Below are 24,845 nucleotides of genomic sequence, written 5' to 3'. Positions count from 1 at the left end.
TACATAAGGCCCCGCCCCTCCCCAGAGGGAGTCGCCTGGCGCCGTTTGATTGACGGCGGAAGGCCCCGCCCCTTCTCCCGAGAGAGTTGCCTGCCCGTCGTTTGACTGACAGTAGGAGGCCCCGCCCCACCGGTTGATTGACGCTCCGCCCCAAGTGGGTGTCGAGAGGGACGAGAGTTTGACTGACAGGAGGAAGCCCCGCCCCCGCCTGCCCGGGTCGGCGGGCCAATGACGAAGGAGGCCCCGCCCCCTCCGGACGCTGCCGCCTGCACGCCGGGCGTCTTCTCTTCTCGTCTCCGCGCCGCCGGCTCCAGCCTCGGGTCAGAACCAGGTATCCTACGCTTGCGATATCCCGGCCGGGGGCGGTGGACCTGCAGGGAAGGTCCCGCTTTGGTGGGTCATTTGTTTTCCCTGGTCCTTTGGGTTTCATAAACAAAGCGGGGAGCTTGCAACCGGACCTGTGACATCATGGAAAGGAAGACGAATGGGCCCCGGGATTGCTGTGATTGGTTCCCTCTTGACTAATGGGGCGAGGCCGCAATGCTGATTGGTCGTCCTCTTGGACCTGGGCAAAGCAAGCTCCCAAGCCCTTGCAGTAGCTAATGTTGAGGGGGTGCATGGGGATTTATGGAGTCTTACTGTGCACCTGCTTCCCCCCCTCCCCCCCTCCCCCCATTCTGGGAGGGTTGATAGGATGTTAACACATTAGCATTGCAGACTGGGTGGGCTGAAGAGCCTGTCCCTACCCTGCACTGTGTCTAAGATAAGGTCTTTATTAGTCATATGTACGTCGAAACACAGCGAAATACTGTAAATCTTTTGCATAGAGTGTTCTGGGGGCAGCCCACAAGTGTCGCCATTCTTCCGGTGCCAACATAGCACGCTCACAACTTGCTAACCCGTATGTCTTTGGAAGGTGGGAGGAAACCGGAGCACCCGGAGGAAACCCACACAGACACAGGGAGAAGGTACAAACTCCTTACAGACAGCGGCCGGAATCGAATCCGGGTCGCTGGCGCTGTAATAGTGTTATGCTAACTGGTACACTACACGACAGTCATCTCCTAGATGCATCCCCTTGCAGACGTCTCAGTGTTACCACACATGTCCCCTTGGTCTCCAACCCATCACAAACCTTACTTCCAACTTTCCCCAGTTCTGATGAAATGTTAACAGATGTTTTCTGTCCTGTGGAGTATTTCCAGTATTTTGCTCATTTATTTCAGATTTTCAACATCTGCTATATTTTGCTTTTGCACCAATCTAGAGAGGTGGCTGATTAGGGCAATGTCGAACCTACAGACACCAGTGAGCCAGGAGGTGCTTGTTGCAGTGAGCATGTGGTAATTTAGGAGGTATTTGTGTTGGGCTTTTGTGTGCTTCTGATAAATGGGTGAGGTTTTCAATACCATCCTGAATGCTCCTACATTTTGAAAAGTTTGTGGATCAGGGAGTCCTGCGTCAGTGGAGAGTTACACTTTTTCAAGGAGCAGGCGCGGTCGTGTAGTGGTTAGTGTAACGCTTTACAGTGCCAGCGACCCGGGTTCAATTCTGGCTACTCCCTGTGTCTGCGTGGGTTTCCACCAGGTGCTCCGGTTTCCTCCCACATTCCAAAGACGTACAGGTTAGGAAGTTGTGGGCATGCTATGTTGGTGCTGGAACCGTGGTGACACTAGCGGGCTGCCCCAGAACACTCTACACGAAAGGTGCATTTCACTGTGTGTTTGGATGTACATGTGACTAATAAAGATATCTTATCTTCTCCTCTGCCCACTATTGCCATGATGGAGCTTTTCTGGGACATGATGCCGAATATATGAACAGGATGGCCTGCCCTTTAGAGCTGTTTGAGTATAATTAGGGCCTTGATACTGGGGACATTTGACTGGGAGAGAATGCTGCAGTTAGTTTGCCAATACTTTGAAGGATATTTGCAGAGGTGGCAATGGTGGTATTTCTTCTGTGCGTTGAGATGTTTTACTCTGCACCTATCCCTGGTTCCTGTGAGTGTTTGATGGTATATATATATAAAGTGTACTTAATCCGATGCCTTTATCTCCTTCCTGGAGTGTTTGATGGGGCAGTGGAGAGGGAGCTTTACATTGCATCTGTACTCTTTCCTGGCAGTATTTTATGGGATGGTGTAAAAGGAACTTTATTCTGTATCTAGTCCCCAGTCCACAATGTATGTATCCTGGTTATAATATCTTTTTGGGGGCCTTATGAGAGCAGATTGGATGATAGTTTAAATCAGATCTGCAATATAGGCCCTCTGTTATGGTAACACTGAAGAGAACAGCTTTGTAGTAGATTGCATTGTCTTACACTTGATTGGGTGAAGATGATACACTGAAACCATGTGAAGGAGAAGGTGGAGAGTCCTTACATGGCCACGTCAACCCTGCTAGCAATGTGCATTGGGAATAGAATTGCAGGAGCTTGTTATAATTTGCTGCTGGTAATTTATTTTTTCTTGAATGTGCAAGGTTTTCTGATTATTTTGTTATATTCACTTTTATTTATTTCTAGCTGATTTTATCTACTTTTCAATTTACCTGAAATCAGAAATAAAATAACACCTCCATTTTGTTACCGCTCTGTCATCCAAAATATTACACTTCTGAATCTTAATGGAACTCTTCCTAATTGAGCTAAATCACAATGGAGGAAACAGATGGCTTTGAGTATCACATAGGGACTTACTTGACGTTATGACTGTGTCTGGTGTAGATAAAGTGATTTCTATTATTATTTCATCCAATGACTAGGATGTTGGAAATGGAAAAAAAAAACAGATCACAGTCTAGTTTCATTTTGACTAGCATTTTCTATGACTCATGTGGTAGCTTTCACTGTGAATGTAGGCCTGCCAAATTTGGCTTTAGAACTGGGATAGATGTAAACAATTCCAAACGGAAAAATCCGAAGTGTTTTCATTTTAGCTTTGTTCCTTTATTAACTCAGCTGCAGAACAGCTCTCGTATGTTATAAAACATAGGCCTTTGTGACCGAATATTAGTCTAAATTCGGATGTAGGCCACAATATTGAGACAGTAGCACGAAACAAGTCAACAACACTTGTAACTAGATGCATGCAGAATGTTATATGTTAAGTAGATGAATATTAAAGATTGCTACTATGCATTAATGTGACCAATTCCATGCCCCTACTTGGATGTACAGTGTTGGTTTGGAGACACAATAGACTGTGGATGCTGGAATCTGGTGCAAAAAGCAAACTGCTGGAGGAACTTGGCAGGTCTGCTCAACCTGCTGAGTTCCTCCAACAGTTTGTAGTATGTTGGCTCAGCTGTTCTATCTTTCAATTCCCTTCCCTGCTTTTGCCGTCTGCCTTCCCCATATTCCTACCCTTGCACCATCTATGTTATAAACCAGGACTATTCAAGAGTGTCATCATAGTGAGCAGGTTAATCGTGTTCCTCCGATTTTTACAAGTCATATATAAAATGTTGCTATTAATTTGTCCCAATCTCGGCCTGTATGAAAAGCCGTCCTGGAATTCATAGAAAATAAGATCAGGAGTCGTTTGGTCCTTCGGGCCTGCTCCGCCATTCAATGTAATTGCAGCTGATCATCCATTTCAGTACCTATTCCTGCCTTCTCTCCACACCCCTTGATCCTTCTGGCATTAAAAAATGTATCTTCGTCCTTGAGTATATTTAATGACTTGACCGCCACTTCATTCTGTAGTAGAGCATTCCATTCTTAAATTTTTCCTAATATCTGCTCTTTATGACATGCCCTTTATCCTAAGGCTGCAAATACAGGTTCTGGACTTCCCTGCCATACTTCCTGAATCTAGTCTGTCAAGTCCTATTAGAATTTTATGGGTTTCCAAAAGATACCCTCTCATTCTTCTCAACTCCAGTGAATTATAGGCACCACTGCCCCATTCTCTCATCATATGTCCATCCTGCCATCCCAGCCTGCAAATGTTTGTTGCACTCCTCTGTGACAAGAATATCTGTCTTCGGATAAAAGACAGTGTGCTCTTCGGATGGGCAGTGTGCTCCAGATGAGGACATCTTTGCTGCTCTCCTCAATCCTCTTGCAGTGAAGGCCAACATACCATTTGCCTTGCTGGCTTGCTGCACCTGACCACTTGCTTTCAGCAACTGGTGCACCAGAACACCCAGGTCTCATTGCACTGTCTCCCACTCTATCATCATTTGGATAGTCTGTCCTGTTTAAAACCAGAATGGATAACCTAACACTTATCCATGTTGTACTGAATCTGCCATTGAATTGCCCACTCACCCCTCTTATCTGCATCATATCGGAGCTGCTTTGCATCCTTGCAACTCTAATTCCCCCCACAAATCATTGATGAGTACCTTTAATGGGCAGGGCCCAATCACTGATCCCCATGGCACTCTTGTGGACCACTTGAAAAAATAATATTTATTCCGAGGGTAAGGTGGCAAGCATGGAATAGAAACACAAGTAGAATTGAGGTGCATGGTCTGAAGTGCCAGAGCCTGTCAGCTACGCCATCCATGGGCTTTAGTTTGGGCATCTATGATGCAATGTGTACAGCAACATTGTCATCTGCACCTAGTGGTTTGGAAACCATATTGCAGACATTGGCCTTGGTGAGGGCATTGTGGAGACTTTAAGGGAGACTTTTTAAAATGGACTTGTAGTCACCCAGTGATTCTTAAAAATGGCATTTATATGCGTTCAGCAATTCACGTGGTGAAATATTGCTTTGCAGGTTTTGAAGGCATACCAATACTCTGAGTGGTGGTTGTTACTCTGTTTCAAGAATGGCTGATGTTACGGGTGAGTCAAGCATGCTGCAGCGTGACGTGGTTAGCGAGAGCTCTATTTTGATGTACACTTGCAAGCTCTGTGGTCTTTGAGGTTTTGGTGCAGGAGTTGGCTCTCACCATTAGCTCCTGGGGCAGAGTTCAACTGTCTCAGCTTTCAGGTTTGATCTTAATTTTGGAAGCACATTTCCTGCACAGGTCTAATGATTCTGTATTAGGTTGTAGATGCCTCCCCATTTTTATTTAGATTTTAAGGGGAGTTATGGCGTTCACTAAGATCCGAGTTGGGAATGACCAAATAAGAGCATAAGAAGTGGGAGGAGAAGTAGGCCTTGTGGTCCCAGACGTCTGTTTCTCGTTCAGTGGGATCATGCTGATCTGAACTTTGCTCCCCACAGCATTCTCCCACCAGATCCCTGTGACCTTGATTCTCCTCTCAGCCAAAAGGCCACCTATTGCAGCCTTGAATAAATTACTCTGAGGTCGAGAATTCCTATCCTTTGAGAGTTGAAATCCTACAGTGTGGAAAGAGGCCATTTTTGTTCATTGAGTCCATGCTGATGATCAAGCACCCATTTACACTAATCCTATTTTATTCTCCCCCATTCCTGTCAACCCTCCCCAGATTCTACCAACTTCTTACACACCAGGGGCAATTTACATGGCCAATTAACCTAGTAATCCGCATGACTTTGGGATGTGAAAGCACCCGGAGGAAACCCACACGGTCACAGGGGGAACATGCGGACTCCACACAGAACAGCACCGGAGGTCAGGACTGGGCTGGGAACATCCTTTTCAGCCATGAAGCCAACCAGGGACTCTGTGAAGTCCACTTCAAGCAAATTCTTGTATTCGTACTCTGTTTCATCGCCAATGATGGAGTAACACTAGCATGCTGTGCTGCCCCTCCTTATCATAGTCATCAGTGGCTGATCTCCCTGGTTATCAGGAAAGGGTTTATGACAAACCCCATGCTCCCGTGACTGTCCAGCAAGATGGAGTTGCATGTTGGTGATTGGCTGGAGCACTCTTGTTCCAGCTGCACAATCCCAGTCTCATCTCTTGAGGGTCAGATCTTGGACCACAGGGCTGATTAATTTTCCATTTGGAGCCAATGCAGAGAGACGCTAGTCTGATTAGTATGAGGTGATTTGAGACCTACATTTCAGAGGTTTAAAAAGAAGAACCCTCATCCTTCGTGCCCAGCTCCGCCTGGGGCTCTGTTAAATTCCAGCAATGTCATTCGAGTACCACAAACCAGTGCTTTTATGGAGTAGCAATGTGCAGCCTTGTGTTTTTAATGTGTCTTTGATGTTATTGGAGAGAAGAGACACTTTTGTTTCCTTTTTGATCCTAATTAAAGCAGAGGAGAAGACATTCTATTCTGCTTAGAATTTGTAAAACTCAAGTTGTGATTATCTCACCTGGAGTCAGTAAACTAAAAAGATGGGTACAAGGTGAGTCACTCTAGGTATCCAATAACTTTTTGACTTAAGTGCAGAGAAATAATGGAAAGGCTGCAAGAGTACAGGCAGGTATGCAAGTGAATTGGAGATGTATTGTGGATCATAAACATGGGAATAATTACCTGCGTCCATACCATTGTTTCTTTAATTGCTTTGCTCTTGGATTGAAATCTGACACTATGAAGCATAGTTATAGCCTGTCAGCTTGATTAAAGGAAAAGGGAAGAACATAGAACATTACAGCACAGTACAGGCCCTTCGGCCCATGATGTTGTGCCAACATTTTATCCTGCTCTATCTAACCCTTCCCTCCCACATCGCCCTCCATTTTTCTATCATTCATGTCGCTATCTAAGAGATACATTAGGGACATTTAAGAGACTGCCTCCACCACCTCTGCCAGCAGTGCGTTCCATGCACCCAGCACTCTCTGTGGAAAAAAAACTTGCCTCTTACATTCCCCCTATACCTTCCTCCAATCACCTTAAAATTATGCCCCCTTGTGTGAGCCATTTTCACCCTGGGAAAAGTTCTCTGACTGTCCACTCGATCTATGCCTCTCACCATCAGTGATGACAATATGATTGAGTTCAGTTTCATGTTTGAGAAGGAGAAGCTGATAACTGGTGTATCCATATTTCAGTGGAACAAAGGAAATTACAATGGTATGAGAGAGGAGTTGGCCCAAATTGTTTGGAAGAGTAAGCTAGCTGGAGGGACGGCAGAGGAGAAATGGAAGGAATTTCTACAGGAAATAAGGAAAATGCAGGATAGATATATTCCAAGAAAAGAGAAGGTTTTGAATGGAAAAAAGGCACAAATGTGGATAACGAGAGAGGTGAAGGCTAAAATAAAAGCAAAAGGGGCGGCATACAAAGAAGCAAAAATTAGTGGGAAAACAGAAGACTGGGAAGCTTTTAAAAACCTGCAGAGAGAAACTAAGAAGGTCATTAGGAAAGAAAAGATGAATTATGAAAGGAAGTTGGCGGATAACATTCGAAAGGATACTAAGAGTTTTTTTAAATACGTAAGGAGTAAAAGAGAGACACGGGTTGATATAGGACCAATTGATAATGGTGCAGGAGCTATTATAATGGACGATAGAGAGATGGCAGAGGAATTGAATGAATATTTTGCATCGGTCTTCACCGTGGAGGACATCAGCAATGTGTTGGTTAGTCAGGAGTCTCACGAAATGGAACTGAGTTCAGTTAAGATTACTAGGGAGAAGGTGCTAGGAAAACTAAATGGGCTAAAGACTGATAAGTCTCCCGGACCGGATGAGGTGCATCCCCGGGTTCTGAAGGAGGTGGCTTTAGAGATAGCGGAGGCATTGGCGATAATTTTCCAGAAATCGATAGATTCTGACATGGTTCCGGAGGACTGGAGGGTCGCAAATGTAGTTCTGTTGTATAAGAAAGGTGGGAGGCAGCATGAAGGAAATTACAGACCTATTAGTCTGACGTCAGTGGTGGGAAAATTATTGGAATCTATCCTCAAGGATGGGGTTACGGAATACCTAGAGGCGCAAGGCAAGATAGGTCCTAGCCAACATGGTTTTGGTTCCTGCCTGACTAACCTATTGGAGTTTTTTGAAGAAATCACAGGTAGGGTGGATAAGGGAGAGGCGGTAGATGTTGTGTATTTAGACTTTCAAAAGGCCTTTGATAAGGTGCCTCACAAGAGACTGATTAATAAGATGAGAGGTCATGGAATTACGGGTAGGATAACAGAATGGATGGAGCATTGGCTGGTTGACAGGAAGCAAAGAGTGGAAATAAAAGGATCTCGTTCTGGTTGGTTACGGGTTACTAGTGGTGTGCCACAGGGGTCGGTGTTGGGACCGCTCCTTTTTACCTTGTACATTAACGATTTGGATAATGGAATAAATGGTTTCGTGGCTAAGTTTGCGGATGACACCAAGATAGGTGGAGGAGTAGGGAGTATTGAAGAGATAGGAAGGTTGCAGAGGGACCTAGACGGTTTAGGAGAATGGGCAAGGAAATGGCAGATGAGATTCAATGTTGAGAAATGTGCAGTTGTACACTTTGGAAGCAGAAATAAGCGGGCAGATTATTATCTAGGAGGAGAGAAAATCCAAAGCATGGAAGTACAAAGGGACTTGGGGGTACTCGTGCAGGATACCTTAAAGGTTAACCACCAGGTCGGATCGGTGGTAAAGAAAGCGAATGCTATGTTGGCATTCATTTCGAGAGGTATAGTGTATAAAAGTAAGGAAGTGTTGATGAGGCTCTACGGGGCACTAGTGAGGCCTCATTTGGAATACTGTGTGCAGTTTTGGGCCCCACATCTTAGGAAGGATGTGCTGACGTTGGAGAGGGTTCAGAGGAGATTTACGAGGATGATTCCAGGAATGAGAGGGCTTACGTATGATGAGCGTTTGTCGGCTCTTGGACTGTACTCACTGGAGTACAGAAGAATGAGAGGGGACCTCATAGCGACATTTAAAATATTGATAGGAAAGGACAGAGTAGATGTTGCTAGGCTGTTTCCCTTGGTGGGTGAGTCCAGGACCAGAGGGCACAATCTTAGAATTAGAGGGTACAGTTTCAAAACAGAGATGAGGAAAAATTTCTTTAGCCAGAGGGTGGTGAATTTGTGGAACTCCTTGCCGCGTACAGCAGTGGAGGCCAGATCAGTGTGGGCGTTCAAGAAGGAGATAGATAGATATCTAAATAGTCAGGATATCAAGGGATATGGGGATAAGGCCGGTAATTGGGATTAGAATAGGTTTTTTTTCTTTCCCCCATTCCCCATTTCTCATTTCTTTTTTCCCCTTCCTTGGAGCAGACTCGATGGGCCGAATGGCCTGCTTCTGCTCCCTTGTCTTGTGATCTTGTGATCATCTTGTACACCTCTGTCAAGTCACCACTCATCCTCCTTCAGTCCGAAGAGAAAAGCCCTAGCTCGCTGAACCTATTGTCATAAGACATGCTCTCCAATCCAGGCAGCATCCTGGTAAATCTCCTGTGCACCCTCTCTAAAGCTTCCACATCCTTTCTATAATGAGGCAACCAGAACTGAACACAATACTCCAAGTGAACAAGACCACACTTGGACGTCTGCAATGTCATCTTGCGGCTCTTGAACTCAATACCCCAACTAATGAAGGCCAACACACCATATGCCTTCTTAACAACCCTATCAACCTGTGCGGCAACCTTGAGGGATCTATGGAGTGCACTTAACTTGTGAGTCGATCTTCCCATCCTACCATCGTCCCAGGGTACTCCAGCAAACTTTTGTTTCTGCCTGAGATAAGATTTGGTGCACTGCGCACACTCCCCTCGTCTGCTTGTTCCCTGAGCCAAGGTATCCCTGTCAGGATCATTGACCAACAAAACGGGATAGTAATGTGAGGGCATTTGCGGACTTGACTGTCTGCCTCAGAATTCCCTGTTTTTTTTTTCACAAAAAGGGGGCCATTTCTAATGGCTAATTCTCCTCAAACCCCACAAATCTGAGCAAATTAGCGAAGACTTCACTCACCACCACCACAATCCTCCCTGGCTGCCCGCTCAGTCTAGGCATCCAGAAGGGATGGGAGCATCTGTTTCAGTTGTAGGCCCAACTGGGACCCTCCAAAGTCTACTTCAAGCAAAGTCTTCATACTCTGTTTCATTGCAAATGATGGAATAACACAAGCGTGTTGGTTTGAAAATTGCGTCATGTATAGATATGGAGGAGGAATTGGTATTGATTGACAGCGAGATGAAGGCTTTGGAGATCCAGATACAAGAACTGGTGGAAAAGCAGCAGGCTCTGCAGGAGAGGAAGCAGCGACTGAACAAAAAGATAAAGAAACTGACTGGGGATTATGAGGCTGGATCCAGCACAGCACCAGGGGCATCTGCCGAGGACTGGGACAAGAAAGGTATGGTGAACTCAGATCCCAACCCACTTTCTTCTGAATTAAGTAAGGAAACAGTCTTGTACTAATATGGTGGTTTTCTCAACCTTGCATTGGCCCAAGGGATATTCCTCCTTCAATTAATTGTGATTTTAATGAGGGCAGTTGAAGTTGTACATCTGGATTTTCAAATGGCATCTTAGAAGTTAGCAATAATGCAATAATATGATGTGGATACTTAGCAGATCAGGCAGCATCTGCAGAGAAGAAAACAGAGTTAATATTGCAGGTCAATGACCCTTCTGACGAAGGGCCAATTTCTTACAACCTATTTCTGACCTATCACCAGCATTTTCTGCTTTTATTTCAGGTTTCCAGCATCATCAGTTTTTTGCTTCTTTGTTAGACATTTGCAACGTTGGATAAAAGGAGCAGTGGTAGTATAGCACAAAATTGACTAAACAAGTACTTGAAGAATACTGTGAGAAATACCTGTTTCTCAGCTGGAGGGAGGTGAACAGTGGAGTTTCTCTTGGCTCGGTCGTAGAGCCAGTGCAGTTTTTGACGTATATTAATGACATTGAGTTGGGCATACAAAGCACGACATAAAGTCTCAGATAACACGAAGTTCAGAAGCATGGAGAACAATGAGAATCCAGAGGGCTATTGCAAAGCTAGTTGAATGGGGACGTGGCAAAGGACTGAGGTGATCCATTTCAGTAGGAAGAATAAGGTGAGACAGTGCATGTTAAATGGTACAAATTTGAAGGGGCCTGTAAGGTTTTTAAAGGGAGTGTGGGAATAGAAAGCACAGAATAAGGGTCCCCTGTGTGTTTAAAGGAAGGGCAGGAAATAGGGCCCTGGTGTGTTTGAAGCACAATAAAGCAGGCCCCAGTGTGTTTAAAGGGAGTGCGGGAAACTAGGCACCGGTATGTTTAAGGGGAGCACAGAAGAGGTGGCCCCAGTGTGTTTAAAGGGAGGATGGCAAACATCACCTGGTGATCCAGATCCTGAACCATCAGGGTTTCCAAACAACTGGAATGCGGATTATCAGAGTTTTACCATGCTCGGGTTGGTCTCACCAAAGCCTTCACAATTTTAGCACTGATATACTGAGTGGTCATTTGGAAAATGTACCCAACCATTACTGTATCCCTTTTATTGTATCCCTGACTAGATTTTCCATGGTCGCAGAAAGTTGGCAAGACGTTGAAGGATGTGTTTAAACTGCAGTCCTTCCGACCACTGCAGCTTCAGGCCATCAATGTCACCATGGCAGGGAAGGATCTGTTCCTGATCATGCCTACGGGTGGTGGGAAAAGCCTGTGCTATGAGCTGCCAGCTGTCTGCTCCACTGGTATGTACCGTACTTTACTGCCTTTGCCTAGAGGTTGGATTTCTCTTTTTTTTGGGTGCAGTGGCAGTGCCAAGTCAGGTTCTCTCAACAGAATCACAAAATTGGCTGAATACAAATGTGTAACAGAATCAGTGTGGTTCCCGCCCCATAAAGAGGGGTTAAGTCATGACTTGAGTGGGTCCTGACCAAAGTGCTCCCAGTTTATCGCTGCTGCAACCACATCAACATGCATCCGGCAATCCTTAAAGCCGCAGTCCCTGTGCCACCAGACAACAGCAGCGCACGCACCATGTTGCCATGAGGAGAGGGAGACTAAAAATGGGGTGGCAAGTGCACAAATGATCTCTGAGGCGCCGCTGAAGTGCTGGTGGGCCCCAGAACAAAGGACCCTGTACAGTGGAGCAATATTAGATCATTACATCGCTAGGTATGTCAAGGTGATAATTATAGAGCTGTAAATACTTTGTCTCGTTCCCCCGACCCCCTGCCAAACTCTCAGCCTGTCTCTGCCTCACACACAGAACTACCTGGACTCTGCACAGTGCAATAATGGGCTGAAAGGGAGGGTATTCCTCCTTGTGGGCAGAGGGGCCACTGAGGTATCCATTCAATTAATTGCTCAGCGGTTTTCTCTGCTGCTTTGAGCAGAGTCTTGATACTTTGGAAGATATATGAGCAGTCTTCATTGCGTCTCAGAGCTGCCTTGGGAAGTGTCCTGTTTTGAGCCAAGTGGAAGTATAAGTGGTGCCCGAAATGTAGAACTCAGTGGGTTGTGTATTTTTTTTGAGAGGCTCAAGAACAACGGTTGTTTTCTGGACCTGGGAGCTCCAGTTTATTGTTGGGAAGGCTTCAAGTGTTTGTTGCACAATGAGAATGTCATTAAATGTGCGCTTGATGGTGGGAGTGTAATGTTCGGCACGGTGTCGTGGATCCCGAGTAGAAATGCCGAGTCCAATTTCATGATTAGCGAGATTTCTCTTGGAGATAATCGTTCATGCGCTTTACTCTCGTTTGCATCAATGTTGGATCATACGGCCATGAGGCAATGTAATTCATAAGCATTGGTTCTTTCCATGATGTTGTATCTTGTGTCACAAACCAAAATGGAAAGGGGATATGTTGTCATTACTTTGAGTTTTGACGAAGCAGTTGTGATTCTTGCCATATGATTTCTTTTTTTATCTTCTTTTACCATTCTTGAATATATTCATTTCAATATAGTAGTTGCTGCACACTTTAGGGGAACTGAATCAAAAATGTGACAGACCTTCTATTGCACTTTACAAATCCTACTTCTAAACTCTTCACATTCAATGCATTATTTGTGAGGTTCAGTCACAGTTATGCAGTCAAAATCAGCAGCCAACCTGCTTACAGCTGGAGTAAAACCCCAGATAATCCATTTCTGAAGCTTTTTGAGGGATGCATGGCAGAATGCTCCTACACTTCCTTGGATAGTGGTATGGTCACACAGGAAGGGCCTCTGTTTAATGTCCCATCCTACAACAGGGACCTCTGCCAGTGCAGCACTCTGAGTGTGAAGCGAAAAATGTCAGCCAAGTCCCTGAAGTGAAGTTTGACATGTGATCCTCAAATTCAATGGCAGAAGTAATTCCACTGAGCAAAGTTGACTGCACAACCAGCAAAGTTAAATTCAATAGGTTTAACTGTTAAAATGATCATTAGAGAAATTTTAATCTTTTCAGTAATGAGATTTCCAGCACTTACTCTGAATAACACTTTGTTTATAACTAAATTCGTTGTTGTAGTGGCACTTCATTCACTTCTTTTCATTGACACACAGTTCAAAAGAATTGAGGTGTGTGTTTCACGATAAATAAACAGTCCGAGTAAATTCCAAAGTTAGGCAAATTAATTGAACAAACCTTGATAAGCTGAATTTGGTGGAACTGCTGGCCTTTAGTCTAATTTTTGAACGTTTTAGAGTTGTTTGTTAATTATTTTATTTATTTTAATGTCTTCAATTATTTCTAATTTTTTAATATAATTACAAAAAACTTTCAAATGTTATTCTTTACTTCAGTAGTAATACTTTTGAATATTCCTGAATTCAGGGACTGAAGTTCTACTCCCAGGTTTTGACTTCTGTCAGAACCTTTAAGGCAAGGCCTCAGCACTGTGCTCTTTGAGGCCTAGTTGCCACTGGGACCTTGCTGCCTGACTTGAGAGTTCAGAGGGTTAGTGAGATTAGTCTTCAGCATCCCAACCAGGTGAGCTCAGGCTGGCAGGGAGACCAGATTCAGCACCATCTGGCCCATTATAATGTTGATAAGGAAATGTTAAGGATAAATATATATTAGAAGTTGGCTGGAGGGAAATAATGGCTTATTTGTTTGATTAGGATTCACTTTGGTAATCTGTCCATTGATCTCACTGATGGAAGATCAACTCATGATTCTTGAACAATTGAACATCCCGTCCACCATGGTGAATTCCAACAGCACAAAGGTAAGAAAAGTTTTCATTTATGTAGCATCTTCAGATATTCAGCTGAAGGATCTGAAGATGCATCACAGCCCAGGAAGAAGTCTTTTTTAAGAAAGGTGGTCACAGTTCCAATGCAGAAAAACGTAGCAGTCGAACTAACACACAAGGTCCTACGTACACCAGAAGAATTGGAATGAAAATAACAATGATGTCAGCAACTTCCTGTGATCCTACATGTGCACTTAAATATGTAGATCCGGAGTTTGCTGTCCGAGGCTCCCTATTCATCAGTCATTGCAATCTCCTGGCTCCCTTCCAAGATGCACTGTATTGAAGTACACAGAACAGTGAGAAGTTCCTGGATCAGGGTGATTAATGTATTCTAAACTCCACTGCAAACGTTAGGATGTGTCCATTCCAGCACAAGTCTGAATTATTGCTAAACAACAGTTCTGGTACTGGAAATTAATTTTTACGGGTATATTGTCTTATTCTTGCAGAATTCAATTATTGATGGAGATTCTAAATAAACCAAATTTAAACAACCCTTTTTACTTCATTTATCCATCAATATACAGTATATTTTTTCTTTTTTCATTTCTATATTTGATTTGAGGTTGCATTAATATCCTGACTTTCTTATTTGGACTTTGCACTATGCTTTTACAGATCTTCAGTCTGATTGATTTGGGAGAGAGATGGCTCCTTGCCCTGTTCACAAAGTCCCCAGATACCCCTTTGAGAGTGAAGATTAAACAAAAAACTGCAGATTACCACACCTCTGAAACAAAAACAGAAAATGCTGGAAACACTCAGCAGATCAGGCAGCATCTCTGGAGAGAGAAACGGAGTTAATATTTCAGGTTAAAGACCTTTCATCAAACCTGACTTCTGATGCCAGTTCTGCTGAAGGGTTTTCTACATGAAGTATTTTCTGTTTGTGTTTTGGGCATTTGAGAGCACTGCACAATATTGATAGCTGGATGGCAGTAATCATAGCCCCTGGGAAAATGTGAGTGCAACAAATGCCCAGCACATTGGTTCATACTGACGGAAGAACCCGTTATGGTTGATCAACGTTGCTCAGGACATAAGGCAATCCACTGCTCTTCTTCAAATTACGCAATTGGATCTTTTACAGCTAATAAAAATCAAGGGTATTTTGGACAAATAATCTTGTAACATCTGGCCTTAGTATTGTTTTGTTTGACATGGTTAATATTGTTGCGTCCATTCAGAGTGGCTCTTCCATTTGTGGATGATAGTTCCAGTGTCATTAACTGTGGCCTTAAACTGTTTTCTTTGCAGCGACCAGAGAGCGGAGAGTGCCGGAAATTAACGAGGAGCGATTTTTTTTTCTTTCTAGCGTTCGGGATAGCGGCGAGTGACTGCGCAGGCGTGTGACGTCACTCAGCAGCGCGCGGGCGATTTAAAAGTCGAAGGGTTACCTTCAGTTTTTCTTTCCAGTGACCAGAGAGCGGAGAGTGCCGGAAATTAATGAGGAGCGATTTTTTTTTCTTTCTAACGTTCGGGATAGCGGCGAGTGACTGTCACTCGGCAGCGCACGGGTGATTTAAATAGCAGACCAACATATCTAGCGGGCAGCGGCGAGTGACTGTCACTCGGCAGCGCGCAGGCGATTTAAATAGCAGACCAACATATCTAGCGGGCAGTGTCGGAGCGGGCAGCGGAGTGAGAGGGAGCAGAGTGGGTTAGGCTTTGGCTCAACGGGGTTCGGTGAGAGCGGGAAAGAGGCGAGACTCATAGAGAGTGGGTAAGTTATTAGTTTATTTGTTGAACTCAGTGGTATTCAGCAAGATGCATCTGGGGTTGGTCTTATGTTTGGAGTGTCAGATGTGGGGACCCTGGGAGACTACCAAACTCCCCGATAACTACATCTGCGCAAAGTGCACCGAGATGCGGCTCCTCAAGGAAAGGATTGAGAGTCTGGAGCTGCAGCTCGATGACCTTCGGTTGGTTAGGGAGAGCGAGCAGGAAATAGATAGGAGTTATAAAGAGTTTGTAGACAGCACCTCTGTGGCGGTCCCCCTCAAAAACCGATATCTCATTTTAGATTCGGTTGGAGAGGATGACCTGATAGAGGAAGACCTCAGCAACCGGGACCTTGGCACTGTGCCTGGTACTGAGGTCCAGCGGAGGAAGCGAAATGCAGTGGTTATTGGGGATTCTATAGTAAGGGGTACGGATAGCAGATTCCGCGATAGCGACAATGAGTCTCGGATGGTGTGTTGCCTCCCTGGTGCCAGGGTACGGGATATCACAGACCGGGTCCAGAATATTCTGAGGGGAGAGGGTGAGCAGCCAGAAGTCTTGGTACATGTAGGTACCAATGACATAGGTAGAAAAAGAGAAGAGGTCCTGAAGGAGGAATACAAGGCATTGGGGAGAAGGTTGAGAAGTAGGACCTCAAGGGTAGTAATCTCAGGATTACTACCTGTGCCACGTGTCAATGATAGGAAGAATAGAAAGCTCTGGCAGATGAATGTGTGGCTGAGTGACTGGTGCAGGGGACAGGGCTTCAGATTTTTGGATAATTGGGACCTTTTTTGGGGGAGGCATGACCTATTCGCTAAGGATGGGTTGCACCTAAACTCCAGAGGTTCCAATATCTTGGCGGGAATGTTTGATTTAGGTGTAGGGGAGGGTTTAAACTGATTTGGCAGGGGGATGGAAACCAGGATGTTAGGTTACAAGATGCTAAGGTAAAGGAGGGAGTTTATAGAAACAAGTCCAATGAGGATGGCAAGAAGGACAGGCAAGTGAGAAGTCAGGATAATTTGCTGAATAATAGAAGTACAACAAGTCAGGGTGTTAGGATACAGAATGTTAGGATAGGGGATGAGATATATAGGAACATGTCTAAGGTAGTATGTAGTGAAGATGGTAAGAAGGATAGACAGGTGAAAAGCCAGGATAATCTGCTGAACAATAGAAGTACAACAAAATTAATAGCAGATACCGGACTAAATGTACTGTATTTAAATGCACGTAGCATTAGGAATAAGATAGATGACCTAGTGGCACAACTACAGATTAATAAATACGACATTGTGGCAATCACCGAGTCATGGCTTTATGACGGATGTGATTGGGAACTGAATGTCCAGGGGTACGCAGTGTATAGGAAGGATAGGCGGGTAGGCAGAGGGGGAGGTGTGGCCATGATGGTTAGTAGTGATATAAAATCGATAGAAAGGAAGGATATTGGGTCAGAGGAGGTGGAATCCTTGTGGGTGGAGCTAAGGAATAGCAAGGGTAAAAGGACAATGGTAGCAGTCATATATAGGCCCCCTAATAGCAGTCAGCAAGTGGACGATAAGTTGCAGTTTGAGATAGAAAAAGCATGCCAGAGTGACAATGTGAAGATAATTATGGGGGATTTTAACATGAAGGTGGACTGGGAAATCCAGAATGGCGGTAGTACTCAGGAGAGGGAGTTTGTGGAATGTCTAAGGGACGTTTTTCTAGAGCAACTTGTTGAAGAGCCCACCAGGGGATCGGCTGTTTTGAATTGGGTGCTGTGTAATGAACCGGAGGTGATTAGGGAACTAAAGGTAAAGGAACCACTGGGAACCAGTGATCACAATATGATTGAGTTCAGTTTCAAGTTTGAGAAGGAGAAACTGGTAACTGGTGTATCGATATTTCAGTGGAACAAAGGAAATTACAATGGTATGAGAGAGGAGTTGGCCCTAATTGATTGGAAGAGTAAGCTGGCTGGAGGGACGGCAGAGGAGAAATGGAAGGAATTTCTACAGGAAGTAAGGAAATTGCAGGATAGATATATTCCAAGAAAAAAGAAGGTTTTTAATGGAAAAAAGGCACAAATGTGGATAACAAGAGAGGTGAAGGCTAAAATAAAAGCAAAAGGGGCGGCGTACAAAGAAGCAAAAATTAGTGGCAAAACAGAAGACTGGGAAGCTTTTAAAAACCTGCAGAGAGAAACTAAGAAGGTCATTAGGAAAGAAAAGAGGAATTATGAAAGGAAGTTGGCGGATAACATTCGAAAGGATACTAAGAGTTTTTTTAAATACATAAGGTGTAAAAGAGAGACACGGGTTGATATAGGACCAATTGATAATGGTGCAGGAGCTATTATAATGGACGATAGAGAGATGGCAGAGGAATTGAATGAATATTTTGCATCAGTCTTCACCGTGGGAGACATCAGCAATGTGCCGGTTAGTCAGGAGTCTCACGAAATGGAATTGAGTTCAGTTAAGATTACTAGGGAGAAGGTGCTAGGAAAACTAAATGGACTAAAGACTGATAAGTCTCCCGGACCGGATGAGGTGCATCCCCGGGTTCTGAAGGAGGTGGCTTTAGAGATAGCGGAGGCATTGGCGATTATTTTCCAGAAATCGATAGATCCAGGCGTGGTTCCGGAGGACTGGAGGGTCGCAAATGTAGTTCCGTTGTATAAGAAAGGAGGGAGGCAGCATAAAGGTAATTACAGACCTATTAGTCTGACGTCAGTGGTGGGAAAGTTATTGGAATCTATCCTCAAAGACGGGGTTACGGAATACCTAGAGGTGCAGGGCAGGATAGGTCTTAGCCAACATGGTTTTGTGAAGGGAAGATCCTGCCTGACCAACCTTTTGGAGTTTTTTGAAGAAATCACAGGCAAGGTGGATAAGGGAGAGGCGGTAGATGTTGTGTATTTAGACTTTCAAAAGGCCTTTGATAAGGTGCCTCACAAGAGACTGATTAATAAGATGAGAGGTCATGGAATTACAGGTAGGATAACAGAATGGGTGGAGCATTGGCTGGTTGGCAGGAAGCAAAGAGTGGAAATAAAAGGATCTCGTTCTGGCTGGTTACCGGTTACTAGTGGTGTACCGCAGGGGTCGGTGTTGGGACCGCTTCTTTTTACCTTGTACATTAACGATTTGGATGATGGAATAAATGGTTTCGTGGCTAAGTTTGCGGATGACACCAAGATAGGTGGAGGAGTAGGGAGTATTGAAGAGATAGGAAGGTTGCGGAGGGACCTAGACGGTTTAGGAGAATGGGCAAGGAAATGGCAGATGAGATTCAATGTTGAGAAATGTGCAGTTGTACACTTTGGAAGCAGAAATAAGCGGGCAGATTATTATCTAGGAGGAGAGAAAATCCAAAGCATGGAAGTACAAAGGGACTTGGGGGTACTCGTGCAGGATACCTTAAAGGTTAACCACCAGGTCGGATCGGTGGTAAAGAAAGCGAATGCTATGTTGGCATTCATTTCGAGAGGTATAGTGTATAAAAGTAAGGAAGTGTTAATGAGGCTCTACGGGGCACTAGTGAGGCCTCATTTGGAATATTGTGTGCCGTTTTGGGCCCCACATCTTAGGAAGGATGTGTTGACGTTGGAGAGGGTTCAGGGGAGATTTACGAGGATGATTCCAGGAATGAAAGGGCTTAAGGATGAGGAGCGTTTGTCGGCTCTTGGACTGTACTCGCTGGAGTACAGAAGAATGAGAGGGGACCTCATAGCGACATTTAAAATATTGATAGGAAAGGACAGAGTAAATGTGGCTAGGCTGTTTCCCTTGGTGGGTGAGTCCAGGACCAGAGGGCACAATCTTAGAATTAGAGGGTATAGTTTCAAAACAGAGATGAGGAGAAATTTCTTTAGCCAGAGGGTGGTGAATTTGTGGAACTCCTTGCCACGTACAGCAGTGGAAGCCAGATCAGTGTGGGCGTTCAAGGAGGAGATAGATAGATATCTAAATAGACAGGATATCAAGGGATATGGGGATAAGGCCGGTAATTGGGATTAGAATAGTTTTTTTTTATTTTTATATTTTTTTTCTTCTTCTTCCCCCATTCCCCATTTCTCATTTCTATTTCCCTTTCCTTGGAGCAGACTCGATGGGCCGAATGGCCTGCTTCTGCTCCCTTGTCTTGTGATCTTGTAAAGCTGGTACATAACCATTTAAGTATGCAGCCAATCACGATACACAGGCTGCACAGTGCAAATCCTAGCACTTCAAAGCCATGTCATAGAGTTATACAGCACGGAAACAGTCCCTTTGGCCCAATTGGGTGGCGCGGACTCGTTGGGCCAAAAGGGCCTGTTACCACGCTGTAAGTAAAATTTAACTTAAAAATTTAATTAAAAAGAAAATTCCTCCATGCTGACCAAGATGTCCATCTGACCCAACCCCATTTTCCTGTGTTTGGCCCATATCCCTCTAAACCTTTTCTATCCATGTGTCGTCCCAAAATTAATTTTCCCCTTCTGTCCGCTGTAACACAGTGCCACGAGGTTGATTCGAACAAATACCTTTATTAGCAGTGCACCGCTAGGAGAATTCTCTTCAGCACTCACTAAGAGTCGCTTCCCGAGTTCTCCCCACACAAAGTGCAGACAGACATTTATACAGGAATTGTCACGCACATCCCATGCAAACGGCGCCGCGAGTTTCGGTCAAGCTATAGAGATCCAGAGACAGCTATCACACTTCTTGTCTTAGTATAATTGAGTTATAATCAAGGCATTCAAAGGCAGGTATCATCCTTCATTGTTCAGACCAAGCCTTCACCTCGATGTTAATTACACCCAGTATCACCACCGTCTGACATAACGGAATGGTCCGTTACCCGAAACAAAGGCAGTTAACATACTTAACATTCCAACCTAACTAGTGGGTCAGCAGCTTGCTAGTCCTTGCTAGAGAAATATAAATGCATATATATATATTTTGTTTACCAGTTATGGGTATGGTTGCAATTCTTAACCCTTCACTTCCTCACATATACCAACCAGTATTTGTATTGATTTGCCAATATTTCAGGGTACTTCATATAAAGGGCATTAATGATTTGATTCTGGGCATATTAATAAGGCAAACTCACTTAAAGAGGCCTTTCCAAACCATCAGCTTGGGGCAAACAATAGTGAATAAGAATGAGTTATAACAGAGACATCCCTGGCAGACTTCTGCCAGGCATGCATAGCTGTAGCCCTGGAGGATTGTTGTCCTGGGTACTGTTCTAAACCAGCTTGTCCAGATCCCTCTGACTTGCTGGGAGCTCTCTCCCATCCCAACTCTTCCCATTAATGCAGCATCTATTCTTTTAGCAGAAGCACTCTGTGCTGCTGGTATTGCATTTAAGAGCTGGATGCCGAGATCACAGCTGCCAGGCTTAATGCTGGCAGTTGGAAGAACTGGCAATAGGTCAGTCACACGACAATGGAACTGATACAGTGCAGGCCAGAGTGCTGTTCTGTGAACCTCACAGCTGAAGATTGCAACCTTTATGGGACAGTGTTAGGGTGACCCAGAACATTGCTTTAATGTTATTAAAATATACATAAGCCATTTCAAGGCTGTGATCTGCAGAGAAAGAACGTAGAACAGGCCCTTCAGCCCACGATGCTGTGCCGAACTAATTAAACCAATGATTCCTAATTAATCTCTCTTCCCCAGACATTAACCATGTCCCTTCCTTCTCTGCATATTCATGTGCCTATGATGTTTGACCATCATGCGCAAAGTTGAGTTTCTAACTGCTGCTGAGGATCTATTTGTCTTGCTTGACTTCTATATTTTGAAAGTAAGATTTGGTAACTACCCTACCCAATGCTGGTGACGTTTGCCTCTATAGTATTCTTTTCAATGCTGTCTTTGACAGGAACATGTAAAGTGGGTCCATGATGAAATGCTCAACAAGTCCTCCAAGCTGAAGCTCCTGTATGTGACCCCAGAGAAGATTGCTAAAAGTAAAGTCTTCATGTCCAAGCTGGAAAAAGCTTACCAAGCAGGTTGCCTGACCCGTATTGCTGTGGATGAAGTTCATTGCTGCAGTCAATGGGGTCATGATTTCAGGCCTGGTGAGTAAAACATTGATCTGATAGAGCAATGTAAAATAGTTAAAGTCCTGGATTGTGCACCCATTGATGGATTATTTCAGTTTAACTGACTGGGGACGACCAGGAAGACGAATTTAAACTACACAAAGGGATGTTAACTACAGTTGTTCTTGTCTCAGAAGGCATGTCTTAGTGATGCATCTCTACATTTGGGCAGCATACTGCAGAACTAGTAGAGCTGCTGGCTCACAGCTCCAGTGACCGTGGTTCAACCTTGACCTCTGGTGCTGTCTGTGTGGAGTTTGCATGTGTTGCCTGTGACTGCTCCAGTTTCCTCCCACATCCCAAAGACGTGTACGTCAGTAGGTTAATTGGCCACTGTATATTGCCCCTGCCGTGAAGGTGACTGGTAGATTGATGGGAATATGGGGAGAATGAAATGGGATCAGTGTGATTGGGTACTCGATGGTCAGTGTGGACTCAGTGTGCCAAAGGATCTGTTTCTATGCTATGTGGCTCTCTAACTATACTCCCTGTCAGTTTTGCATATTTGTATCTCTTTGGAAGAGTTGCTACAGTTTTTGATGCATTTTGATAGGAGAATTTTAATATATAATACAGTACTCATTTAATTTAGTTGGCAGGCTCTTACCACATTAAGGAAGAACCTGTGTTATATCATGACCTTGAACATTTCAAAGCTTTGCCACTTTTGACATGCAATCATGGTTGCATCTAGACATATGTAACAGCCATTTTGCACAGCAAGGTCCCACAAATAGTAAGCAAGAAGGAATAGCAGGTAATCTTTATTCTTTTGCTGGTGTGGCTGGGGTTTGGTGGTGTTATCTGAAAAAAATAACAGATTTGTTTTCTGCAAATGTTTACGATTATACAAAATAATTTTCATATTATCTTGATGGAAGTGTCCGATATTGCATTGTATGTAACATTTGTCAACATCGGTTCCCAACTTTCCTTTCTTAATTGTTGGGAATTGCAAATATTTGGAAATTCTTAATTGTTGGAAATTGAGAATACTTACACAAGAATTGTCAAGCAGTTATTATTCCTAACAAATTATTAACTGACATCATGGGTACCTGGTAGATTGTTAATCTTAATGATTTTTGCCAAAACTGTTGACAAAGTCTCACAAGGCAACCTGGTTAGTGGGTTAGAAGCTCTTGGAATCTAGGGGAAAGGAACAAACTGTTTCCAAAGCTGGCTCTGTGACAGGGAGCAATGGGTAATGATGGACTGGTGTTAACAAAGATATTTCCTGTGAAATGGTGTAAAATGCAGTACTTTCGTCCTTTGTGTTTTGCAATTGCATATTTCAATAATAGTGATTATGGTGTTAGCAGAGTGGTGAAGTTACCAGGCACACACAGGCTTTGACTAACAATTCAGAGACCCAAGTTCATCATGACAGCTGTGAAACTTAAATTCCAGATTATTCATTGAATTTAGAAAGAACCCATGGTCATAGTGATGATGACCGTAAAACCCCTGGATTGTCCTAATAATCCATCCAGTTCACTAATCTGCTTCACTAATTACCCACAGCAATGCAGTTGACTCATAAATACCCTCTGAAATGTTAAGGGGCATTTGGGGATGGGCAGTAAATGCTGGGGCCTTGCCAATGGTGCACACGTTCCAAAGAGTAAATAAACAAAGTAGATTACATATAAAGGTAGAGATCATGTAAGTGACACCAAAAATTGTCCTTGTGATTGATAGTTGGGTGGAAAGGTGAGGGACCTAGTTCCCTCATCAAGGTCAAAGTCAAGTTTATTATCATCTACACAAGTACATGTATGCAGAGGTGCAATGAGAAAATTGCTTGCAGCAGCGTCACAGGCACATAGCATCAGATAAGCAGCATTCACAAGAAAAACATAAATTAAACAGAATTTTTGCAAGAAAGGACACAATTACAAGAAAACAATTGGAACGAAGAAAAGTCCATCGTAGTGCAAAGTGGTCAAAGTGTTGCTGTACTGAGGTAGTGATTAGGGTTGTGCAGGTTGGTTCAAGAACCAAATGGTTGAAGGGAAGTAGCTGTTCTTGAACCTGGTGGTGTGGGACTTCAGGCTTCTGTACCTCCTGCCTGATGGTAGCTGCGAGAAGCTCTCATCAGTCTGAACCTTCTGACACTTTTTCCTTGTGGTTAATAATGAATGTTAATTGTGTAATTGAGAGAAAGATTTAAACATTAAGATTTTCTTCACTTGTGTAGGGTTGGGGGCTGGAACTTACCACTTGAAAGAGTGGCAGAGGCAGAAGCTCTCATTACATTCAAAGTACTAAGAAGAGCACATGATATGCCATAGGCTGCAGACCAATAGCTGGAAAGAGGCCAGAAATCTCCCTTCTTCCAAGCATCATATTCAGGATGGGCTGAAAGGCCTTCTGAGCTGTACAGTTTTATGGTTCTTTGAGTCTACAAGGGTTTCCTGTGGTCACCAAATGGGAATTGGAACACGAGCTCATTTTAGGATGGTCCAAGCTAACTAAGAGGCTCAATGTGAAATGGCACCAATAAAACTTAATTAATAGAAACGTTATCAAGGTTCCTTCAGTGTCTTGAATACCAGTGGACAGGTGTGAAGAAAACCTCAGAGGAGGAGGGGCCAACCAGAGAGATTACCCTCCTTGGCCCATAGCAATCCAGGTTCTGTAAATTAACATCCTTTCCAGATGCAGAAACAGACACTAAACAGGATTATTGGCAAGAAGGCAGAAGTCTGATATTTTACAGGGACATTTATGGTGATTAAATCCTCGGGGATTAGATTTTAATAAGGCACCAACTAGTTGTCAGTGCTTCACTTTGATGAACTGGAGGTATCTACGTGCATCATCATGTCCCGTACTGACATGCTTTAAAAGGTATAAGAAATGCTGCAGTGAATTATTGTGCTGCTGTTTTTCAACTGAGCTTCCACGTGGGTTTAAAATGATTCATTTTGAATCCTGTTATCTGAAAAGGTTTATTATGAAGGCAAGTACTTGAAACAAATGGCTAAATCCTGTGTTGCTGTGATAAGTTTTCATATGTACCTAAAGATGAGGAGACGTGGTT

The 24,845-nt window shown here is 43.9% G+C and overlaps 1 protein-coding gene across 3 annotated transcripts in view; it reads left to right on the top strand.

Moving 5' to 3' along the window:
- The first annotated feature begins 185 nt into the window (after nt 1–185).
- Nucleotides 186–24,845, top strand: part of recql (RecQ helicase-like) — a 49,204-nt gene continuing 24,544 nt past the window's right edge. The window contains exons 1-6 of one of the 3 annotated variants that reach the window (XM_052033655.1): nt 186–331; nt 4,736–4,803; nt 9,957–10,154; nt 11,308–11,487; nt 13,850–13,956; nt 21,577–21,775. In XM_052033655.1, the coding sequence (XP_051889615.1) occupies nt 4,788–4,803; nt 9,957–10,154; nt 11,308–11,487; nt 13,850–13,956; nt 21,577–21,775 (700 nt within the window). In that variant the 5' untranslated portion in view covers nt 186–331; nt 4,736–4,787. Of the gene's footprint in view, nt 394–4,735; nt 4,804–9,956; nt 10,155–11,307; nt 11,488–13,849; nt 13,957–21,576; nt 21,776–24,845 lie in introns of all 3 variants that reach the window. The other 2 variants (XM_052033656.1, XM_052033657.1) reach the window with 2 other exon arrangements.

This window comes from Pristis pectinata, chromosome 19 (assembly GCF_009764475.1).
Source record: "Pristis pectinata isolate sPriPec2 chromosome 19, sPriPec2.1.pri, whole genome shotgun sequence".
NCBI lineage: Eukaryota > Metazoa > Chordata > Chondrichthyes > Rhinopristiformes > Pristidae > Pristis > Pristis pectinata.
This window is presented reverse-complemented; position numbering and strand designations above follow the sequence as displayed.